Below are 24,960 nucleotides of genomic sequence, written 5' to 3' on the forward strand. Positions count from 1 at the left end.
TCATGTTGCTTGCTTAGTAGTGTTGCAAAATCAGGGTCCTTCCAGAACAGGTTGATTTATACAGACATCATGTGACAGATCATGTGACACTTTGATTGCACACAGGTCGATCTTAATCAACTAATGATGTGACTTATGAAGTGAATTGTTTGGACCAGCTTTTATTTAGGGGTTTCATACGAAAGGGGGTGAATACCTATGCACACTCCAGATTTCTGTTTTTTCATCTTAATTATTGTGTCACAATAAAACAACAATTTGCACCTTTAAAGTTGTAGGCATGTTGTGTAAATCAAATGGTGCTAACCCTCCCAAAAATCCATTTTAATTCCAGCGTGTAATGCAACAAAACAGGACAAAACACCAAGGAGGATGAGTACTTTTGCAAGGCACTGTACAAGTCTACCCCTGCAAAAAAAAATTTATGATGCAAAACAAACCAAGATATGATTTATCAGATCTTTTTCCACCTTTAATCTGATATGGGGTTGAAGCAAACGTTTACAATAACAAGGTTGTATAAGCTGATACTAATTACACAAGTTTTAATTAATACTATGATAGAGCACATTTCGTCTTAATAAAGCACTTGGTCTTTGCGGTTAAGAGCCTACCAATTAAGTACATCTCGATTTGCCAATTTTATTCCACTCCTTGCAAAAATGCTCCACAGCTATCAAATTCTAAGGAAATCTCCTTTGCACAGCCCTCTTTAAATCATTCCACAAGTTTCAATAAGATTTAAATCTGGGCTCTGATTGGGCCATTCCAAAACGTTGATCATTATCTGAAGCCATTTGTTTGTTTACTTGAATTTGTGATTTGCGTTGTCATGCTGGAAGGTGAAATTTTTCTTTCATCTTCAGCTGTCTAACAGACGCCTGCACATTTTGTGCCAAAATAGACTGGTATTTGGAACAAACCATGATTCCCTTTATCTTGACTAGAGCTGTAGTCAAGAGAAGGCGTCCCATAGAGCGTAATGCTGCCACCACCATGCTTCACTGTAGGCATGATGTTCTTTGGGTGATAAAATGTCTTGTTATTGCCGAAAAACACGGCAGCCTCCTTGATAAGATTTCATCTTGTGCTTTCGTCAATTTTGGAGGGGCGTCCTGTTCTTTGTAAGGTCATCGTGCTGCCTTGTTTTCTCTACTTGCTGACAATGGCCTTCACGGTGTTCCATGGTATATCTAATGTTTTGGAAATTCTTTTGGATCCTGCTCCTGATTGACACTTTGACAGTGCGAGCCCATACATGCTTTGCAAGCTCAGCGGTTGAATGAAACCAAAAAGCTGACAAGAAAATTCTACAAAAACGGCTGATCTTCTTTGGGGTTAATCAGAATTACTTGATGACTTGATCATCATGTCCATCGCTAGCGATGATGACTGCTTCATTAGGATGCGCAGAAACGCGGATGGGCCACAAGGTCCGCACTGGAGCAACAGAATCATCTGCAGCGGTGGCATGAATGAGCCTCTCGTATACTCCCTCTGACGCTTGTCTTCAATTGCGGAAACTGAGCTTTTAACCATGCTTCGCCATGTTGCTCTATCCGAGACGTCCCTTTCCCACGTCTGAGTGATAATTCCGGCATTCTTCATGTTCCGCTTCAAGACGTCTTTGTCCCTCAGTTTCTGCCCTCCTTGTTCCTCGGCTCAGTTCTCCATAGAAAACTGTTTTGGGTATTCGCATGTCAAGCATGCGCCAGATGTGTCCAGCTCAACGAAGTTGGGAGGCTGTGAAAAGGACTTCCATGCTTACTGTACTGGCTCGCCTGAGGACTTCTACATCAGGGAGTGCTCAGATGACTTGATACAGAATTGATGACAGGTACATGATATTACTTCTGAACATGAGGTCGATTGTGACTGGTTACTTCTGAACACTGTTCACATGACTCATTATAAAAGGGTGAGCGGTTGTTTTTCGCGGTTGTTTTTCACTTGAATTTTACTGGTTGCTCCATCCCATTAACAGTGGAACAAGAGCTGGCATTATGTTCATCACAAAAAACTGCAACTTTAACAAGGGCATGTCGACTTTTGATATCCACTGTACAGACTAATACAGTGATTCTCAAACTGTGGTACGCGTACCACTAGTGGTACGCGGGCTCCATTCTAGTGGTACGCCAAAGAATCACTTAATTAAATATAAATTTAAAAAAAAGTGAAATACTATCTATAATATCCGAATGGATGAAAATATCTTATCAACCGATGACAAGAAAATGAAAGGAGATAAATTAAGTTAATCATTTTAAAAAGTTTGCAAGTGCTTCTGGGTAGCCATACGTAGCGTACGTACGCATTCCCGCCGGTTCCGCTGACCGATGGTTATCCGCCATTGGTAGACTAGGCTGTGATGGGAAAAGGTGGAGGTGGCTTTGCTAATTATGACGAGTAGGACAAAATTACTGTTGTGGCTTAAATCCGCGAATGGGAGCGTGGATCAGGAGAGAGGGAGAACTGAAGAGGACGTGTGTGAGCCGAGTGCAGATGCTAACGCCAGTGGCAAAACCAACCCCAGAACTGCTAGCAAACGGCAGAAACCAGTGAGGAGGAAGTATGACGAAAAATACATAAAACTGGGATTAATCTGGAGCGGGACGGAGGAGCTGCCCAGGCCGCAGTGTGTTGTATGTGGCGACGTTCTGAGCAATGAGTCCATGAAACCATCGCATCTCAAACAGCATCTTACAACCAAACACACAGCACTAAAGGACAAACCAATGGATTTTTTTTTTTTAATGAAAACGTGATGAACTGAAGCAGTCCAAGTCCACCATTCTGTCCTATGGTACACCCGTAGCCAAAGCACAGGAAGCTTCATATCGTGCCAGCCTCCTGATCGCCAGAGCCGGTAAGCCGCACACAATCGGGGAACTGTTGTGTTTACCATTAGCCAAAGAGATGACAATATTAAATATACTTGTTAAATAAAACCTCCGCCTTGTTTTTAATGAATACTTAGGCCTACTACGCTACTGTATTTTAATGTTGGTCATTATGGTGGTACTTGGAGAGCAAAGTATTTTCTGAGGTGGTACTTGGTGAAAAAAGTTTGAGAACCACTGGACTAATAGTCTGAAATTTTGTCTGGAAGGAGCAACATTTCCCATATTGGTGAGGTGTGAAATAACCCAGTCCACAGCTATGTTTACATTATACAGGGATGTGATTTGGGGCTGGTGAAATTATCTGAAAATTTTAGCCGGGGGTCTGGGGGCCGCAGGCCCCCAGCTGGCCCAGGGCAGCACCCTGGTGGGGGGACAAGGGGGGAAGCCCCTCAAAGCTCCTGGGTTTTGGGGTTTTCTGACTTAAAAATTGTACTAAAATGGCAAGCAAACACACAAGAAAAAACTTGTCATGATTAACAAATTCAAGCCAATTTAATGGTCAACATGCAACTCTGACACACTCACTCTCGCTCACTCTCTCACTCGCGCGCGCGCACTCACTCTCTCTCGCTTGCTCTCTCTCTCGCGCGCGCGCTCTCGCTCTCTCTCGCTCTCTCTCTCTCTCGCTCTCTCTCACGCGCACACTCTCTCGCGCGCGCACTCTCTCACTCTCGCTCTCTCTCTCTCGCGCACTCTCTCTCTCACTCGCGCGCGCGCACTTTACGCTCGATCATGGAGGCTGCCATCTTTCAACTCTGTTTGAAGCGAGCTTACGTACAGCTATCTAACAAGCGCGTTCATTGGTTGTTACAGAGCGATGGGCCAATCACATACCTTGTTTCATCTCAATGACGTAATTGCGTAAATGACGTAATTACGTCAATGAGATGAAACGAGGTACGTGATTGGCCCATCGCTTTGTAACAACCAATGAATGCGCTCGCTTCAAACAAAGAGTTGAAAGATGGCAGCCTCCGTGATCGAGGCGTAAAGATGCAAATCCGAGGCTGCCATCTTTCAAACAAAGCCGGAACGAATAGGATACGAATGTGGATTTGAGGGAAAAATCGGAAACATTTTTTTTCAAGTTTTGAGGTGAAAAAAGCGGAATTCCGCGAATTCGCGGAAAAATCACATCCCTGATTATAGTGGCTTCGGCATGGACTGTAACCAGCACCTGCAATGTGTAAACATGCCGTCATTGTCTTCTTCCTCTCCTGGGTATAAATGAACCAACCACACTCCTCTTTTTAGTAGATCTTCTCTCGGTCGGAGTGCGTTTGTATAGATTTAAATCGGTCTTTGCCTCACAAATGAAAACATTCCTGTAAAAATGCTCATAGTGCCAGGAACATGACATCACCATGCATCAAACCTCAGGACAGATGTTATCACATGAAATGGGGGAATGAACAAAAGACGCACACGTACACATTTACATATTCACTAAAACTCCTAGGCCCGGCATGCTGCGGTTCCTCTCGTTTCTAGTTAAGTCTGTGATGCGTCTCGCAGAGCTGAAATCACTTCGGTGCCGGTACAGTTTGGGATTATTTGCTGCATATACTTTAAACTCTAACTTGTGTAACGTAACTAATTTAAGTGCCTTTTCACAGCCAAGTTACCACCACGGACTAAGATCAAGAACCAAGATCAGTACAGGCAGACAAATTTCATTTCGCCCTGGTGTTTGTATGATACCAGATCAATGAAATATCATCTTCACTGATGACACACTCTCACACTCTCTCCCTCGCTTTCTTTCTCAGACTCTCAGGCCTTCATTTCCTTCTTTTCAGCGAAGTTTAATTTAAAGCTACAGGATGTAAAATTTCTAAATGTGCGTATTATGTTCTAGTCTGTCAAAAATGTTCGAAATGACAAGATAGTTTTAGCAGGCTGGCTAAACTCACTCCGAGGATAAAAAGCCAAGGATCATGTGAGCAGAGACTTCAAAATCACCTTACATAACCGTTTGAAATACAAGAACACAGAGAAACTCGCTTCTTGGCATCACTAATCTGCTCTCAGGAGTTCTCCAGCTAAATAACACACAACTGTGCGCAGAACTAGTAATTCTCACTCCTGTAATTATTTTTTGTTTGAACTCACCCACAGTATTTTATAATAAACTTGGTTATTCCCCAAAATAAAAATCAGTTAGTAAGTTAAACTCAAGCGACCCTGACCAGAATAAAGCATTTACTGAAAATGAATGAATAAGCATGCACGTGCTCATGAGTGTTTTGCCGATGTCAATCGTCCAATGCATTCCCGTGTTAATGAAGGGGCCTTTTTTTTTTTAAATCCCTCGAACAACTTCTGACCATCCGCAGGACAGTAAAAAAATGCCTGCTCCTGTGCCTTTTTTTGTCGTTCCCGATGATCTAAAACGAGGATAAATCAGCTGACTATCATTAACTCATTCATCATTAAATAAAATACCTTACCTGTCAAGCAAGACAAAAGTTAAAACTCCATCCCTTAATCATTTTTCCTCTTACAGTATAATACTGTTCTCTTTCAGATCCTCACTCCTGTTTGGTTTGTTCACACTGATTCTCTCTCTCTCTCTCTCCTAAATGGCTCCGTTTCCTGCCAGTCACTGCATAGCTGCATTTCCCCCCCAGCTGGAGCATGATGTTTAACACACAGTTCCCTCCGAAACTACTGGAACGACAAAGCCAATGCTTTTGTTTTTGCTATACGCTAAAGACTAAGTGTTCGCGATCAAGAGATATGAGACAATAGGTCAGAATTTCAGCCTTCATTTCCTGATATTAACGTCTAGATGTGTTCAACAACTTAAAACAACATGATGTATTCAAACAATATGCTGGAATATGATGTAGGAGCACAAATTTCCTGCCAGGTCTCACACTGCTAACACATTACTGAGCGTGACATACTATAATAGGGCTGTCGGAGTGATTTACAACATTCCAGGATCATGATATTATAATGCAGTTTGTTTTTTTTTCCTCCGAGACTCATGTTTAACTCCGAGTCGTGTTTAATCCTGTAGCACTGGGGCTTCATGTAACGTCATTAAAATTTAAGTAACTTGGCTCCCCCCCCCCAGTCCTCAATAACAGGCAAGATATTTTAGCTGTTGCTTTATGCGGCTACCTGAATTATAGCTGGCCAACTTACCCCACTGTTCAGGGTAACTAAGGGTTATTTTTAGCTTCCAAATTAACACTAGCCAACTAATTGGCGAATGGTGCGTTTTGTCCGTTTGGCTGACTTTAGTCATCTGAGCTCAGTGTACCTGACTTGCTGCGCCTGGTCAGTTTTGAGGTTTCCTTTGCTCCGTATACCGTACGTCGCAGACTGATGGGAGACCAGAGCTCTATTCTTTGCGCCATTTTATTTATAGCTGCTGTTGCTGCATGGTACGGTATATACGGTATAGTAGTATTAGTCATTGCTCGACCAGCTAAACAATACCAATATGGGCACAGCTACAATTTATTCATGTCTGATCTGAAGAAGCAGCAGCCTTTATTCACCCCATGCACACCCAAGCACAGTGAAATTTGTCCTCTGCATTTAACCCATCTGAAGCAGTGAACCTACGTATGCATGAGCACACAGACATACCCAGAGCAGTGGGCAGCTATGCTACAGCACCCAGGAAGCAGTTGGGGGTTAGGCGTTTTGCTCAAGGGCACCCCGTGTTAACCTAACCACGTCTTTGAACCGTGGGGGAAACCAGAGCACCCGGAGGAAACCCACGCAGACACGGGGAGAACATGCGAACGCCACACAGAAAGGCCGCCGTCAGCTGCTGGGCTCGCCTTCTTTCTAAATTCACATTGCAACACAAGTGTCTTTTTCTCGCAAACAGCTTTATGACTTGGGTGAAATGCCAAACTCATTCGCTAGCCCACTTTACAAGTTAAATCCCCTACTAGGCTAAATACGAAAGAACTCCTAGCCAACATAACAAGAGTGCTCTGAGAGCACAATATCCCCTGCTACGATATATTGCAAACGAAATTGCAATATGCGTATTACTGTCCAGTAACAAAGCATTTTGCCAAGTTTCGTGAAATTCTTCCAAAAATTGTGAGAGGAGTCAATTTCAGAAGATGAGAACCCTTTCCGGGACGGATGGACGGACTTCGCAATGACATAATCCCCCTTCGGGCCTTTCGGCCAGCGGGGTATAATAAAGCATGGTGAATTAGTTAGCTAGTTTAAGTACTTTAATGCAGACGCCAACGTAGAAGAATTCCCACATAAGGAACGACTCCATCCATCCATCATCTGTAGCTGCTTATCCTGTTCTACAGGGTCGCAGGCAAGCTGGAGCCTATCCCAGCTGACTATGGGCAAGAGGCAGGGTACAAGTCGCCAAGTTATCGCAGGGCTGACACAGAGACAAACAACCATTCACACTCACATTCACACCTACGGTCAATTTAGAGCCATCAATTAGCCTAACCTGCATGTCTTTGGACTGTGGGGGAAACCCACACAGACACGGGGAGAACATGCAAACTCCACACAGAGAGGCCCTCGCCGGGCATAGGGCTCGAACCCAGGACCTTCTTGCTGTAAGGCGACAGTGCTAACCACTATACCACCGTGCTGCCGGAACAACTCCACCATTACTCATTTCTAAGAAAGTGTGATGTAGCACATCGTGTTTGCGCCCGCAAGTCATCAAGTCGCTAGCCGTTGTTTGGCTATGGGCTGTGGTGTTCTCTTAATGTCACCCTTAAAGGAACAGTCCACCGTACTTCCATAATGAAATATGTTCTTCTCTGAATTGAGACGAGCTGATCCGTACCTCTCCGAGCTTTGCGTGACCTCCCAGTCAGTCAGACGCGCTGTCACTCCTGTTAGCAATGTAGCTAGGCTCAGTATGGCCAAAGGTATTTTTTGGGGCTGTAGTTAGATGCGACCAAACTCTTCCGCGTTTTTCCTGTTTACATAGGTTTATATGACCAGTGACATGAAACAAAGTTCAGTTACACAAATTGAAACGTGGCGATTTTCTATGCTATGGAAAGTCCGCACTATAATGACAGGCGTACGAACACCTTCTGCGCGCACATGATGCATGCCACATGATGATTGCATATCTGGGCTATTAGGCTTTATTTTGAATAATCTCTTTAAAGGAACAGTCCACCTCTCAATGCGCTGTCGAAGCGCGCAGAAGGTGTTAGTACGCCTGTCATTATAGTGCGGACTTTCCATAGCATAGAAAATCGCCACGTTTCAATTTGTGTAACTGAACTTTGTTTCATGTCACTGGTCATATAAACCTATGTAAACAGGAAAAACGTGGAAGAGTTTGGTCGCATCTAACTACAGCCCCAAAAAATACCGTTGGCCATGCTGAGCCTAGCTACATTGCTAACAGGAGTAACGGCGCGTCTGACTGACTGGGAGGTCACGCAAAGCTCGGAGAGGTACGGATCAGCTCGTCTCAATTCAGAGAAGAACATATTTCATTATGGAAGTACGGTGGACTGTTCCTTTAAAGAGATTATTCAAAAATAAAGCCTAATAGCCCAGATATGCAATCATCATGTGGAAGCCAATAGTTAGAGAAGCAGCTTATGTACCGAATTTTGTCTGGTTCGATTCCTTGAACTAGCAGGAATGGCTGAAGTACCCTTGAGCAAGGCACCTCACCCTAGGCTGCTCTGGGTATGTTGTACATCGCTCTGGATAAGAGCGTCTGCTAAATACCTGTAATGTAATGTAATGTAATCTTGTCTCTGGTAATTGGGCGAGTGATTTGTCCAGCGCAGATACCCGTAGAGATTTCTACTCTCTTAGCTATCCTAATACTAACTCTTTTGCCTTAGATTAATCCGTGGGAGGACAGCGTGTTCATCTCAAATGAGGTTCTGAAAAGTTCTTCCTTAACTTGCTTACAATTCTATTCGAGAGGTCTCCATCCCCACCCCCAGTTCATATACTGCTAGCTTAACTACTTAATTGCAAACACCGTACAGCTGCCAAAAAAAAAAGAAGATTTTTTCCCCCAATGAACAGTACTCCAAACTGTAAATGCAAAGAATATGTAAAATATTTGAACAATCCTACAGTCAGATCAAGTCCCCAAGCAGATTAGGGAAACTGTTACAAGATTACAATGCTTTATTGAAACTTCATCTCTCTTTTCCTCGCTCTCCATCAGTCACACACGCATCACAGACATGTAAAAGGTCACACTCACTGTGTATCTTGTACGTCTTGCCCAGTTTGAATTGTGGCTTCGACCTCTGGACCTGCAGTACAGTGAGACACCTCCTGGGGTTTCAGTGGCTGGATGTATGCTTCTTTTTCCTCACTTGTCTCTGCATCTTTCTTTACCGTATGCTGTGTGTCCTCTTCTCCAGGCTGAGCTCGAGTGAAAAGAAACAGGCTGCCCAAGCGCCTGAAGAAACCGTCTACAGGGGGCAGTGGAGAGCAGGGCTCAGAGACAGGGGGTGTTATGGTAGGAGGGTCGCTCTCTGCATCCCCCTGAACACCGTCCTCGTGATCGCACACACCGTCTCCCTCCAGTGCCCCGTCCTGCTCCGAGTGTTCCAGCACCTGAATAGAGAGAGAGAGAAAAAGAAAGAGAGGAAAACGCAGCCGTATCAGATTTCCTGCTTACAGCCTTCAGCCGGTAGTGTGAATAGTAGAGATTCCTGAAAGTACCTCATTGGCTCTCTCAGGCTGCACTGTTCCAGCCTCCACTGCTAATGGAACTAAGACAGCAGCATGTTCGCCCCCCCACCCATCCTGCCCCTCACCCCACCAGTCCTGCCCACTGCAATGTTAACTCTTTCTGTGCCATAAAGCAGAGGAGATATTAGGAGGAGGTTGGCCGGATTACATACAAATTGGAAAACTGGGATCATTTTGAAAAAATTATAATAAATTAATCATCTAGGGTTCAATAAGAACCATCATTGTTGGGGTCACTAGTTTATGCAGCATATAGCTGCTAAATGAACTTCAGTAGCTTTTATTAATTAGACTACTGAGGGCTGATTTATGACCACTTCCTCTACTTCACATCCTAAATGAACAAAACCACATGATCTGACGGAGCCAGTAGAACTATGGGCCCAATGATTTCAGGTACCACAGAATAAATATGGGTTCACATCTAGTAGATATTAAAAAAAAAGTCTACACATCCCTGTTAAAATTGCAGGTTTTGGGGATATAAATAATGAAACAAAGATAAATCGTGTCAGAGCTTTGACCTTTCATGTGATCTAGCAACAAGTAAAATTCAAGTGAAAAACATTTTTTGGTGGGGGGGGGGGATGACACCGTTTACAAAAAGATTAGATTAAACTTTACCGTCATTGTGCAGAGTACAGGCACAAAGCCAATGAAATGCAGTAAAACTAGTAAGACGCCGAGCCTCGCAATGTGAACGTACCACCACCTTGGTCATAACCTAGGTGCATAAGTTTGCACACCCCTTTCAACATGCTTTAGGAGTGGGACTCTGACTGGACCACTCAAAAACTTTGATCTTTTTCTTCTGAAGCCTTTCCTTTGCTCACTTGAATTTGTGCTTTGGGTTGTGCAACAGACACCTGCAGGCTTTATACCAAAATAGATTGGCATTTGGAGCTTTCCTTCCTTTTATGATTTCTTCCATTTTTGACTAGAGCCCCAGTCCAAGCTAAAGAGTAGCAGCCCCGTAGCATGATGCTGCCACCACCATGCTTCACTATGTCTGTGTGTGTGTGTGTGTGGGGGGGGGGGGGGGGGGGGGAATCTACCTTGGGTTAATCAGAATCGCTTAACTGGTGACCGGCGTATGATAATTACTTTTGAACAGGAGTCTGAATGTGATGCATTGGGGTTTGCATTAGGGGTGTCACGATTCGGTTCGGTTCATCGAAAATCGAATCGGTAGCAGTACGATTCGATTTCGATTCGTCATACTTCAATTTCGATTCGATTCATGAATTACCTTACATCCCAAGTCTCCCAGAACTTCCGGGAGTCTCCTGCATATTGATAGAAGTGAGCAAGAGCGTGCGCACGCGCGCGCGCAACATTAAGGTCTGCATCATGCATCTTAGAATGTGCGCGCGCGAGGGAGACTGTGTGCAGTGTTGCCAGATATTGCTGACGTTTTCCATCCCAAAATATGTTCAAAACCCGCCAAAATGCACTTATTAAAACCACCCAATGTGGCAACACTGCCTGTGTGCCTGTTCATGTAGCGCATGCCAGACAAAGAGCATCCTGATTGGGTTACTCAGCAAAATAAGCCAATCAGCTTTCAGTGTGGGCGGGCTTTTATCCCTTTTCTCGAGGACCGACCGGCATAGCAGAGAGAGAGCGCGCGCCCCAAAAAACGAAAGTACAAAACCCACTTCAGCTCAGATTACACAAAAGAATCTCCCTGTCTAATAAGGGTAGAAAATAATGACAGTTTCGCGGGATGTACTGTTTGCAGCAGTGGTTTCAGCATTGCCCATGGTGGCTTAAATGATTGTAAAGGACATGTTAAGGTGAGGAGTGTCATTTCATGTGCATTATAGGTCTACAACAGGCTGTCATGAAAAGACCAAACTTATTGAAGATTTCCGTAAAGTAACAGTGTATGAATATACATCATATATATCAAATACATGTCATATATAAGTGTGTATCTTTTTATAAATGAGGTTAGCTTGTCTAATGTAGCATGTTGGGGAGAATCATAGTATCATATCTATATTTCTGATAAAATTTTAGGTATGATACCGTGTATAACTCTCCTACTTATTGCTCATTTCATTATTTTGAGTTAATGTTGACTGTTGACTGAAAACTTTACCTTTGTGTAACAGTTTTCAAATTAAAGTGAAACTAGTCAAAGTACATCATTTCTTACTTGTTTATCAACTTAAAGTGAATCGAATCGAAAAGAATCGAATCGAGTACTAATAATCGATAATCGTATCGAATCGAAGAGTGAGTGAATCATGACACCCCTAGTTTGCATACTTCCTTTTTTCTCCTCTCCATTTGTTTTTCACTTGGATTTGTGCACTATCACATTAAAAGGGGTGGAAAAAGCTCAGACATGATTTCTCTTGGTTTTGTTTTATCTGTGTCGTTCATATTGTCAATAAAAGATCGGATACAGGTCACATATGGGCAGTGATGGGAATAACGGCGTTAGAAATAACGGCGTTACTAACGGCGTTACTTTTTTTAGTAACGAGTAATCTAACTAATTACTTTTTACATCGTTATAACGCCGTTCCCGTTACTTACAATAAAATACTATGCGTTACTTTATTAAAGCTGTTCTCATCTGGCACGCTGCTCGTTCAGCCTTTCTTTACTCTGCTTTAGTGTGGGGCGGGGAGACACGAGACAACGGCACAGTAAGCCAATCATTATAGATTTGGACAACAGACGTAGGTAGGCCACGCCTACTGCACTACTGCGCGCTCTATCAATCGGAAGACCCAGCGATGGCGAGCGGTCAGCCCAGCACTGCGCTTTCACATTGGAAATACAGCCATTACTTTTCATTACTTGAAATAAAAGGCAAGAGTGTTTACGTGCAATGCACATTATGTCGAGGAACAAAGCGTTTGTCCTCGTCAGTGGCCAGTAATTAGTAACATAATTTTAATAACTACAAAAATATATTAAATTTGATAGATGTCTTATCTCACATTGTCCCACAAAAATATTAATATAGTGTAGATAACATTACTAATTGGTTCTGTTAAGTGTCCGTTTCAGTCATTAAACACATTTAACATTCACTTTTATTATGATTACACTAATTGAATTTGATTTTTTTTGAGGGGGAACAAAATGTAACGGAATAATTACTTTCCCTGGTAATTAGTTACTTTTATGACAAAGTAACTCCGTTACTAACTCAGTTACTTTTTGGGAAAAGTAACTAGTAACTATAACTAATTACTTTTTGAAAGTAACGTGCCCAACACTGCATATGGGCGAAAAGATCGGATTTGAGTCACTTCAGCCTGCAGTGTGAACGTAGCCTTTGACAGCGCAAAAACCTACAAATTTGTGTGTAGCCTTTTTTTTTTTTAAATATCCACTGTAGATAAAGAGTAAAAGATCTCATGCAGATTCAGCACTGAAGAAATTAATTTTTTTTTTGTATATGGTTCTTAAAAAAAAAAAAACACTACATGCCAGGAAGACGTAATTGTACTGCTTAGTCTGCTTCATTTCATGCTAGTACACATCTCAGTAGAATTCCAACAAGGCACAAATCCGATGAGATTTGAGCCTTAGCATATTTTGGGTACTTCAGGCAGCTGCTCCCCTGTGAGCACACAGAACAGATCTACAGTAGAGACACTAGTTCAGGATTCCCCAATTAGTTTTTCCCCAAGGGCCAAAATGATATCATGCATGCCAAGCCAAGGGCCAAAACGTCCAGGGTTAAACAAACACTCTCACACCCATAAACAGTGAAAAAATAAACATCCTGGCATGCACACACCTTTTCATATCTGATTCAAGCCGAAAACACTTTTAATTTACTGCACCTCTAACAGCAAAAAACAATGACTAACAACAGCACTACAGCAAGTGGCACACAGCAGGAAAGGCCTGAGTATCCTGAGGAAAATAGAACTGTGTCAACTTTTCTACAAAGGCCTGACATGCCTGCATTCCAACAAGAACATTTAAAGCTACATGGCCTTTCGAGTTCATAAAATTGGTGACATTTAGTTCCCTCGGAAATTTGGTCATTGTGATACATGTTTATTTCTGTAATATCTCAAAAAAAAAAAAACCCAGATCATTCTGTGTCTGGGAAGTTATTTAATTTGAGACGATTCCCTAGCAAACAACGTGCATGAAAATCGCTCGCTTCGCGCAGTCAATCAGACAGAGTAAGTCCATCTGCGCATGCGCAGGTTTACCTTCTTCTTTTGGGTTTTACAGCAGCTGGCATCCAGTGTTACATTACTGCCATCTCTACAGGTTTACCTTTGACCGTGCACTGACGGTTCCGTCATTGTGTCGCTAAACGAACAGCTGATCACACCGAGGTGCTCGCTGACCGCCGATATTTATTAGTTTGGTCCTGCGTTTCCTTTCCTTCGCAACATAACGCCTTTTCTTCTCGCTTTCAGTTACTGTTGTCGGTCTTTCACGCTTCATTCACGTCCTCCATTTTCCTCTCCTGTTTCAAATTTGTATCCCACAATGCCTTGCGCAAACGGGGGAAGCCCACCACGTGATGCACGATGTAATAATCTTATATTGCATCATGGTGAAGCAAGCAGGGATGAGAGTGGGTCCTGATGAAAAAAGCAGAAAATCTGTAATAAGGGTGGTCCGGGGGGACACCCCCCCCAGGAATTTTTTTTCAAAATGAGACCTTACACACCCTATTTCCTGCAATCTGAGCTGTAGTTAATTAAAAACACCTGATGCCTATTTTAATACTTATTGAAATAAAAACACTATTATATAGAACAATATGTATCAAAATCAATATGTGTATTGCATTAATTCAAAATAATATCTACATTTTATGGGGACTGGTTATTACTCATTGTCAACATCACTTGTTTTTCTAAAAAATGTCCATTAAAATTCAGTTATTTACAGTTCCATTAATAATTCAAATTTTCATATATTCAATATATTGAACTACATAAAAACATTCATATCTTATTGAAACTGACCTTTTCCTAATGTCCACATTACTTGCATATGATTTCTTCACAATGTCTATTTAAACTTTAAAGTTATATAGTTATCAACACTATCAGCTATAATTCAAACTATCATAAATTCAATGTATTGAATCAAACTGTGGCAGTGGGGGCATGGTCAAGCATCGGTCTGTGACCGGAGGGCGGAGTCAGGGAAGGTAAGTGGCAGAATCACTACACCTGAGGTGAATTAACCTGTTTGTGTGTCTTCCCAGCTACCGCGCCCTATACAGTATAAGGAGAGAGAGAGCAGAGGAAGAGGGCTCTCCCGACCAGAACACATGTGTGTGTGGCATGTGTATGAGTAAACGTGTTGAAGCTGAAAATAAAAGAGTTATTGAGAACTCAGTACTGGCCTGCCGTGCTTCTGTGCTCCACCCACCTAGAACACTTGCTACAGTGGTGTCGAAACCTGGGACCGGAGCACAGGAGAGAACAGCCCCATAGAGTCCTCCCCCTTCAAGGACCTGGTCCATGCCCTTGCCACGGCCCAACAGAGCCAGCACCAGGCGCTGGTCACCCTCCGGGAAGAACAGGAGCGAAGGTTCGAGGCCCTGGTGCTGGCGCAGCAGGAAGATCGCCGGGCGTTCTGGCACCTACTCGCGTCGGCGGGGTCCACCACCTCCACGGGCCCTTCCCACCTCACCCTGACGAAGATGGGTCCGCACGACGACCCCGAGGCCTTCCTCGCTCTCTTTGAGCAGGCAGCAGGAGGCGTGGGGTTGGCCGGTGGAACAGCGCACAGCGCGCCTCCTCCCCCTGCTCACGGGCGAGGCGCAGCCAGCCGCGCTACAGCTCCCCACCGACAGCCGGCCGCGCTACAGCTCCCCACCGACAGCCGGCCGCGCTACAGCTCCCCACCGACAGCCGGCCGCGCTACAGCTCCCCACCGACAGCCGGCCGCGCTACAGCTCCCCACCGACAGCCGGCCGTGCTCCAGCTCCCCACCGACAGCCGGCTGGTCTACGTGGACCTCTGCAGGGCCGTCCTCCAGCGCGTAGGTCGCACTCCAGAGCAGCAGCGGCAGCGCTTCCGCGCTACGCCTGGAGGAGGTCGGCCGGCCGTTCGCGTTTGGCCAGCAACTCCAGGACGCCTGTCGCCAGTGGTTGAGGGCCGACAGCCACGACGCCGAGGAGATCATCGATCTGGTGGCGCTGGAGCAGTTCGTCGCTCGACTTCCAGAGGGAACCGCGGAGTGGGTCCAGTGCCATCGCCTGGCGTCGCTGGATCAGGCCATTGAGCTGGCGGAGGACCATATGGCGGCCATTCCAACGGCAGGACAGCGTGTCTCCCCTTCTCTCCCCTCTCGTTCCTCTCCCTTGCCCCATTCCCCCACCACGGAGGCGGGGGCCGGCTCCACCCCAGCCGGCCCGCCGCACCCGCGGTGTCCTACCGTTTCCTACTTCCGTGTCTGTGTCTTCCCCCCCTCAGGTGAGTGATATCCGGAACACTGGTGCAGAGAGAGAGCCCGGGCCGGTGTGCTGGCGCTGCGGGGAGCCGGGGCACCTCCAGCATCAGTGCTCGGCGATGGAGGTGGGCACGGTGGTCCGGATCCCCGACGCGCCAGGAGCCGCCCTCGATCAGACCAGAGCATATCGCATACCGGTGAGTATCCAAGGGGATACGTATCAGGCGTTGGTGGACTCTGGCTGTAATCAGACCTCAATTCACCAAAGCCTGGTGCAAGACGAGGCATTGGGGGGAGCACAATTGGTGAAGGTGTTGTGTGTGCACGGGGATGTTCACAGCTACCCTTTAGTGTCAGTCCACATTTTTTTCAGAGGGGAAAAATTTAGAGTAAAGGCGGCGGTTAATCCTCGCCTCACCCACTCTATAATTTTGGGGATTGATTGGCCGGGATTCGGGTAGTTAATGAGTCATTTAGTAAAGAGTGGGTCCTGCCGTAGTTTAGCAAGGGGAGGTCCCGGTGTCACTTTGGCGGGAGCAGCTGTCACAGAGCCGTCTACGTCATCTCCGCGTCAGAGTGAGGAGCCGCCAGCTCCTCCTCCCTCTCTCGGGGAATCCCTCGCGGATTTCCCGTTAGAGCAGCCGCGAGACAAGACTCTGCAACATGCATTTGACCAAGTGAGAGTAATCGATGGTCAAATGCTCCAGCCAAACGCCACCCTGTCCTTCCCCTATTTTTATATTATGAAGGCTAGATTAAACCGAGTGACGCAGGACACTCAGACTAAAGAACAAGTCACGCAGCTGTTGATTCCAAAAAGTCGCTGGGAATTGGTATTCCAGGCGGCTCACTTTAATCCCATGGCTGGACACTTAGAGCAGGATAAAACACTAGCCCGAATAATGGCCCGGTTCTATTGGCCAGGGATTCGCGGCGATGTCCGTAGGTGGTGTACGGCGTGCCGCGAATGCCAGTTAGTAAATCCAGCGGCCATTCCAAAAGCGCCTTTGCGCCCTCTCCCATTAATCGAGACCCTGTTCGAAAGAATCGGGATGGATCTCATCGGGCCATTAGATCGGTCAGCACGAGGGTACCGCTTTATATTAGTTCTGGTGGACTATGCAACGCAATACCCAGAAGCGGTGCCTCTTCGCAATATCTCAGCACACAGTATTGCAGAGGCGCTCTTCCGCGTTATCTCCCGAGTTGGAATCCTGAAAGAGATTCTGACTGACCAAGGCACCTCGTTTATGTCACGAACACTGAACGAACTTTATGAACCCATTAGGTATTAAGCCGATCCGCACCAGCGTTTATCACCCACAAACGGACGGTTTAGTCGAACGATTCAATCGCACCCTCAAAAATATAATTAGGAAATTCGTAAGCGAGGACGCATGTAATTGGGATAAATGGCTCGAACCCTTGTTGTTTTCAGTGCAAGAGGTCCCCCAAGCCTCCACGAGGTTCCCCCTGTTCGAATTGTTATATGCGCGTAAGCCGCGCAGCATTTTAGACGTGCTGTGAGAAAATTGGGAGGAGGGACCTTCACCAAGTAAAAATAAAATTCAATACGTTATGGACCTGCGCGCAAAACTCCACACACACACACACACCTAACCCAGGAGAATTTGCGGCAGGCCCAAGAACGGCAAACCCGCCTGTACAACAAGGGTACACGCCTTAGGGAGTTCACACCGGGAGATAAAGTACTCGTACTGTTGCCCACATCGAGCTCCAAATTGGTCGCCAAGTGGCAAGGACCCTTTGAGGTCACACGGCGAGTCGGGGACGTCAACTACGAGGTGAGGCGAACGGACAGGGGTGGGGCGCTACAGATTTACCACCTCAATCTGCTCAAACTCTGGAACAAGAAGGTCCCCGTGGCGTTGGTGTCGGTGGTTCCGGAGAAGGCGGAGCTGGGGCCGGAGGTTCAAAAGGGAGCACTGGCATCGCGTACCTCTCCGGTCCCCTGTGGAGACCACCTCTCCCCAACCCAACTCGCGGAGGTTGCCCAGTTGCAGACCGAATTTTCAGACGTGTTCTCGCCCCTGCCCGGCCGCACCGACCTCATAGAGCACCACATTGAGACGCCCCCGGGGGTAGTAGTGCATAGCCGCCCTTTCAGGCTACCCGAACACAAGAAAAAAGTGGTTCGGGAAGAACTCGAGGCCATGCTCGAAATGGGCATTGTCGAGGAGTCCCACAGCGACTGGAGCAGCCCGGTGGTCTTGGTACCCAAGGCCGACGGGTCGGTCCGGTTCTGTGTAGACTATAGAAAAGTCAACGCGGTGTCTAAATTCGACGCGTACCCAATGCCTCGTATTGATGAGTTGCTCACTCGACTAGGCACGGCTCGCTTTTACTCGACACTGGATTTAACAAAGGGTTATTGGCAGATCCCCTTGACTCCATTATCCCATGAAAAAAACGGCCTTTTCCACACCGTTTGGCTTACACCAGTTTGTCACACTTCCTTTTGGGCTGTTTGGGGTGCCTGCTACGTTTCAGCGGCTGATGGATAGGGTCCTCCGCCCCCATGCCACCTATTCGGCCGTGTACCTTGACGACATCATTATTTATAATAATGACTGGCTACGGCACCTACAACACCTAAGGGCCGTCCTTAGGTCGCTGAGGCGGGCGGGTCTCACAGCCAACCCAAAGAAGTGTGCGATTGGGCAGGTGGAAGTACGGTATCTGGGCTTCCACTTGGGCAGGTGCGTCCCCAAATTAACAAGACGGCAGCGATTGCGGCCTGCCCGAGGCCCAAGACCAAAAAGGGGGTGAGAGTTCCTGGGGCTGGCTGGCTACTATCGTAGGTTTGTACCTAATTATTCGGACGTCACTAGCCCGCTGACTGAGCTCACTAAAAAGGGGGCACCAGATCCGGTCCAGTGGATGCAGCAATGCCAGCGGGCTTTTTCTGAGGTAAAGGCTGCACTGTGTGGGGGCCCACTGTTACACTCCCCTGACTTTTCTCTCCCTTTTATATTGCAGATGGACGCGTCGGACAGAGGGCTGGGGGCTGTTTTGTCCCACGAGGTGGAGGATCGCCCAGTGCTGTACATAAGTCGTAAGCTGTCAGTGCGTGAGGGGCGCTACAGCACCATAGAGAAGGAGTGCCTGGCCATCAAGTGGGCGGTCCTCGCCCTCCGTTACTACCTGCTGGGACGCCCTTTCACCCTCTGTTCGGACCTCGCGCCCCTCCAGTGGCTCCACCGCATGAAGGATGCCAACGTGCGGATCACCCATTGGTATCTGGCACTCCAACCCTTTAACTTCAAGGTGGTCCACAGGCCGGGGGCGCAGATGGTCGTGGTGGACTTCCTCTCCCGTCAAGGGGGGGGGAGTCGGCTGCCCGGCCTGAGTCGGGCGGTGGGGGTATGTGGCAGTGGGGGCGTGGTCAAGTGTCGATCTGTGACCGGAGGGCGGAGTCAGGGAAGGTAAGTGGCAGAATCACTACACCTGAGGTGAATTAACCTGTTTGTGTCTTCCCAGCTACCGCGCCCTATATAAGGAGAGAGAGAGCAGAGGAAGAGGGCTCTCCCGACCAGAACACGTGTGTGTGGCGTGTGTATAAGTAAACGTGTTGAAGCTGAAAAGCTGACAATAAAAGGAGTTATTGAGAACTCGGTACTGGCCTGCCGTGCTTCTGTGCTCCACCCACCTAGAACACTTGCGACACAAACAAATGCATATTTTACGGGGACTGTCTTTATCTTATTGTCCACATCACTTGTATGTTTTCTTCAAAAGGAAGAGCATACGTCTATTCACACTTTTTACAGTTAAAAGTTATTTACAGTTCCCAGTTATTTTTGAAACAAATTTTCATTTGATCATTTAGACTTCAGCTTCTTGGCCAAAGCCAAAACCTTATCAGTCCTCTCTTTTTTCCTTTTTCTTTCATTAGCCAGCGCCTCCTGTGTTTTTACATGCTCTAACCTGGCTCTCTTCTGCTCTCTTGCTTTCCTTTTGCTTTGCTAAACTTTTTTATACCAGCATCAATTTCACGTACCTTCGCTTCATCTCGCTTGTCATTCGGCATCTTGAGAAAACACGCCGATTAGAGGAACATATTTTTGATATGCAGCTCACGAGCATGTGTAAGTTTTGATAAAAGAAAGTGGATGTGGGTGTCTTTGTAAAAACTGTTTTGATTGGCTATTATGGTCTCGACATCGATGTTTTGACCAATAACAATGTAGATAACACGAATTTTACATCACATTCAACAAGATTAAGCGAGACTAAAGATGGCGACTTACAAATAACGTGTAAACATCGTTGGAGTTAATAAAGTTGGAACAACATGAAGGAACATACCCCAACCCCCCGAAATTAATAAAAAAAATTCTCAACGGATTTGGCATAATATAAAAAGGTCGTTTTTTTTTACTCAAAAAAAAAAGCGGAAATCCGCCGAAAAGCGGAAAACTCATCCCTGAGCAAGAAAAAAAAAAAGCAAAGAATTTAGGGCCATGTGGCCCTAAATTCATTAACTGTTCTTTAAAAAAAAAAAACTCATAAAATTGGAAGTCAGTGATTCGAATTCAGTAGCTTCCAGTCCACTAAACAAAAATAATTCCGTGTCGGGGAGAATTCTTTTTATGACCTAAACTTGAAAAATCTGAAAGGCAGTATAGCTTTAATGATCATTGTTAAACAGTGAAAGCATCTGCAAAATGTCGAAGCAGCTTCCACAAACAGCTTTCAGCAAACATCTCTACAAACACATTCACCTCAAGAGGAGTCAAGAGGACATACTGTATTTACATACACAGAGAGATTGTCGCTTTTAAAATACAAGGTTAAAATACCACAATAACACACCACACATTATTATTAGTTTGACATTTAATTTGTGTTTACCAAATAATAGTAGGTTATACATACCATTACATAAAATGACATTTAGCAGACGCTTTTATCCAGAGCGATATACAACATATCCAGAGCAGCCTGGGGAGCAGTTGGGGGTGAGGCACCTTGCTCAAGGGCACTTCAGCCATTCCTGCTGGTCTAGGGGATCGAACTGGTGACCTTTTGGTTCCAAAGCTGCTTCTCTAACCATTAGGCCATGGCTTCCCCCAACGAAAACAAAATTACCAAATTGTATTATTTGCTTTTCTTGTGGCCAACAATATAATTTGCTTTTACACAGACAGCTACGGTCTGCATACAAAAACGCACGTCGGTTTAACACTGGCATGGTCTGATACAATAAAACAAAAACTGATCAGTCCAGTCAGATCTGAACTGAAGGGTTTTCTGCTCAACTCAACATTTGGCCATAGTCAAGTCAAGTCAACTTTATTGTCAAAAGGGGTGTTCACACGGCAACTTTTACTCCGGTGTAGCACCGGGGCTGCCCCGGTAGAGCGTTCACATGGTACAAAGTTATACCAGTGTAGCCCCTGAAAGCTGCTTAAACCGGTGCAAATCTAACCCTGCTCGGGAGGTGGTTTAAGAAATTTACTCCGGAATAAATGCTAGTTTGCGGGGCAGCACCAATATAAAATGGGATGTCTGAGCGCTACAGGGGTAGACTCGCTACGCGTGAGGAGAGTTGATTACATACGGGCATTGCATAATTTGCATCCTGGTATTTTGCGCTTCCAAAATGGCGAATATCAACAACAACGGAACTGCGTGTCTTCCAGTGTTGCCAGATTGGGCGGTTTTAAGTGCATTTTGGCGTATTTGAACATATTTTGGGCTGGAAAACGTCAGCAGTATCTGGCAACACTGGTGTCTTCATCCACGTTGTTTTCCCGGCGCTTGGTGATGCCATGACAACCGGGAAAAGGAAGTACATTTTCACGCATGCGCATATTTCATTTCCGCATTATTACTATCGTATAGCACGGTCGCAAAAACTGCCGTGTGAACGCAAGTGGGGCTGCACCGGTGCTAACACGCTTCTCTCTAGTAAGCAGGTGTGTGACGTGTGAACGCTCCACAAAATTTACACCGGTGTAAGATATATATCGCAACAAAATGTTAGGACTAGGACTGTTTTGGCCTCTAGAGGCCGCTGTTATTTCCTTTTCATGTCGTGTTTATTTTGGCCTCTAGAGGCCGCCACTGTTCCTGTGTTTTGTGTTTGTGTTAATTGCCTAATTATCTTCACCTGTGTCCTTAATTAGTTTGTCTATTTATACCCCTGAGTTCAGTCCGCTTGTCACGGAGTCTTTGTGCTGTTATGTTTATCTCCAGTTTCCTTTGTACTGTGTTTTTTTGATCTTCTTAGCTTTTGTATTTTTGCACTTTGCTTTTCTTTTGGATTTTACTCTTTGGTTTTTTTTTTTTGTCTTTTGTTTTGCCCTGTATATAGTGTATATAGTTTAAATAAACCTTTTGATTCTTTTTCTACTTCCGCCTCACGCCTCTGCATTTGAGTCATCCCCCTGGTGGCCTAGTGGGGGTTTGCTGGATTATCACACCAACGAACCAGGTTCGAATCCCAGCAAAACCCTAACAGAAAGACTCCGTCATGACCGACTCAGCAGAGGCTGCTTCAACTGTCTACCCGGCCAACCTTCAGGGAATTATGGCAGCTTTGACACGCTTCGGAGCGACCATGGACGCTCATGGACGTACGCTCACCAGCCAACGTGAGGCCCTTGCTCGCCACGAGGAACTGCTTCAGCAAATTGGGAAAACCCTGGCACAGCTGACATCTCTGCCTGCATCTCCTGATCCAGTTCCTGCTCCTGATCCAGCTCCTGCTCCAGTGCCTCCTGCAATGCTGCCTTCTTCACCTCGCGAACCCAGCCTTCCTGCACCACAGAGGTATGACGGCAAGCACAGTGAGTGCCGAGAGTTCCTTACCCAGTGTCAACTCACCTTTGAGCTTCAGCCTACCACCTACACTACGGATCGCCGCAAGATTGCCTTTGTGATCACCTTATTAGCTGGTAAGGCGCGAGCCTGGGCTACTGCTATCTGGCAAAGACAGGGACCTGAGTGCTTTGATTTCCAGCTGTTTTCTGAAGAGATGCTTCGGGTCTTCGATCAGGCAGACATCAGTACCGACGCAGCCCGAAAGCTCATGTCCATCCGGCAAGGAGGAAGCGTCGCAGATTACGCCATCTCGTTCCGAACACTCGCAGCAGTAAGTGGATGGAACGAGACTGCCCTGGTGTCAGCCTTCCACCATGGTCTGTCTGACCCCATCAAGGACGGTCTGGCCTCTATTGGATGCCCAAGTGACCTCGAAACCCTCATCTCACATGCTATTCGTCTGGACAACAGGATGAGAGAACGCCACCAAGCCTTGAGCCCCCCCAGCCTCCCTACCTCTACCTGGAGACCGTCTACCTCCTTCAGTGACTGTCCAGAACCCATGCAAGTGGGTCGTACTCGCCTCTCCGCATCTGAGAGGGAGCGCAGAAGGAGGGACAAGTGCTGCATCTACTGTGGCAAGCCTGGTCACTTCCGAGCATCATGTCCCGAACTCTTGGGAAAAGGACCGCCCCGTCCAGCCGAGGGAGGGTTGTGACGGGGCCTACCCTCTCTCCCGGACTCCCTGGCCAAGGAATCTACATCCCGGTCTCCATCTCCTGGGGTGAGTCTGTCCACTCTTGTCAAGCTTTGATAGACTCAGGGGCGGCTGGGAACTTTATGGATATTCACTTCGCCCAAAGCATCAATATTCCGACTGCACCTCTTGAAGTCCCACTGTCTGTGTCTGCCCTCGATGGCCAAGCGTTAGGTGATGGAAGAGTCACCCAAGTTACTTCTCCAGTTTTCCTCCAGTCTCAAGGTCACAAGGAAGAAATATCCCTGCACCTGATTCCTTCACCTGAGTTCCCAGTTATTCTAGGCCTTCCTTGGCTTACTCGCCACAACCCTCGCATAGACTGGGTAACAAGCCAGGTTGTGGAATGGGGCCCTGCATGCCATGCCTCTTGTCTGCTCTCTAGCTCTCCTGTGTCTCCTGCCGAGCCCCCTGATCTCACCGAGTTATCTCAAGTTCCCACAGAGTACTGGGATCTCAAGGAGGTATTCAGCAAGAGCAGGGCCGCCGTTCTTCCTCCGCACCGGGCCTACGACTGTGCCATCGACTTGCTCCCTGGGACTACCCCTCCTCGTGGCAGACTGTTTTCACTCTCTCAGCCAGAACGCAAGGCCATGGAGGAATACCTCAAAGATGCCCTGGTCTCTGGGTTTATTCGACCCTCCACTTCACCTGCTGGAGCCGGCTTCTTCTTTGTCGGCAAGAAGGATGGGGGGCTCCGACCATGTATTGATTACAGGGGCCTGAATAAGATCACTGTGCGCAACCGATATCCCCTTCCGCTGATGTCCACAGCTTTCGACCTGCTCCAAGGCGCCACCGTCTTCACCAAGTTGGACCTACGGAACGCATACCACCTCATCCGTATCCGACAGGGAGACGAGTGGAAGACTGCCTTTAACACCCCGTCTGGGCACTACGAATACCAGGTGATGCCCTTCGGACTCACCAACGCACCAGCTGTTTTTCAGGCCCTAATCAACGACGTCTTAAGGGACATGATTAACCTATACGTTTTTGTCTACCTCGACGACATCCTTATCTTTTCCAAGACCGTGCAGGAGCACCGCCACCATGTCCGCCAGGTTCTCCAGAGGCTGCTACAGAACAATCTGTTCGCCAAGGCCCAGAAATGCGAATTTCATGTTCCCAAGGTCTCCTTTCTGGGATTTATTGTACGGACAGGCCAACTCCAAATGGACCCTGCCAAGACCCTGGCCGTCCGGGACTGGCCTACTCCCAAGTCCGTTAAGGAGGTTCAGCGGTTCTTAGGATTCGCTAACTTCTACCGCAAGTTCATCAGGAACTTCAGTTCTGTGGCAGCACCCATGTCAGACCTCACCAAAGGGACAGGTGGATCTTATGGCTGGTCTCCTCAGGCAGAAAAGGCGTTCAAAGACCTCAAGGACCGCTTCTGCACGGCACCCA

At 46.5% G+C, this 24,960-nt stretch overlaps 1 protein-coding gene across 1 annotated transcript in view; it reads right to left on the bottom strand.

Moving 5' to 3' along the window:
* Positions 1-24,960, bottom strand: part of LOC132873630 (uncharacterized) — a 109,170-nt gene that overhangs the window by 52,476 nt on the left and 31,734 nt on the right. The window contains exon 3 of the mRNA XM_060909374.1: positions 9,109-9,467. Coding sequence (XP_060765357.1) covers positions 9,109-9,467 — 359 coding nt within the window. The remainder of the gene's footprint in view (positions 1-9,108; positions 9,468-24,960) is intronic.

Source organism: Neoarius graeffei, chromosome 25 (assembly GCF_027579695.1).
Source record: "Neoarius graeffei isolate fNeoGra1 chromosome 25, fNeoGra1.pri, whole genome shotgun sequence".
NCBI classification, from domain to species: domain Eukaryota; kingdom Metazoa; phylum Chordata; class Actinopteri; order Siluriformes; family Ariidae; genus Neoarius; species Neoarius graeffei.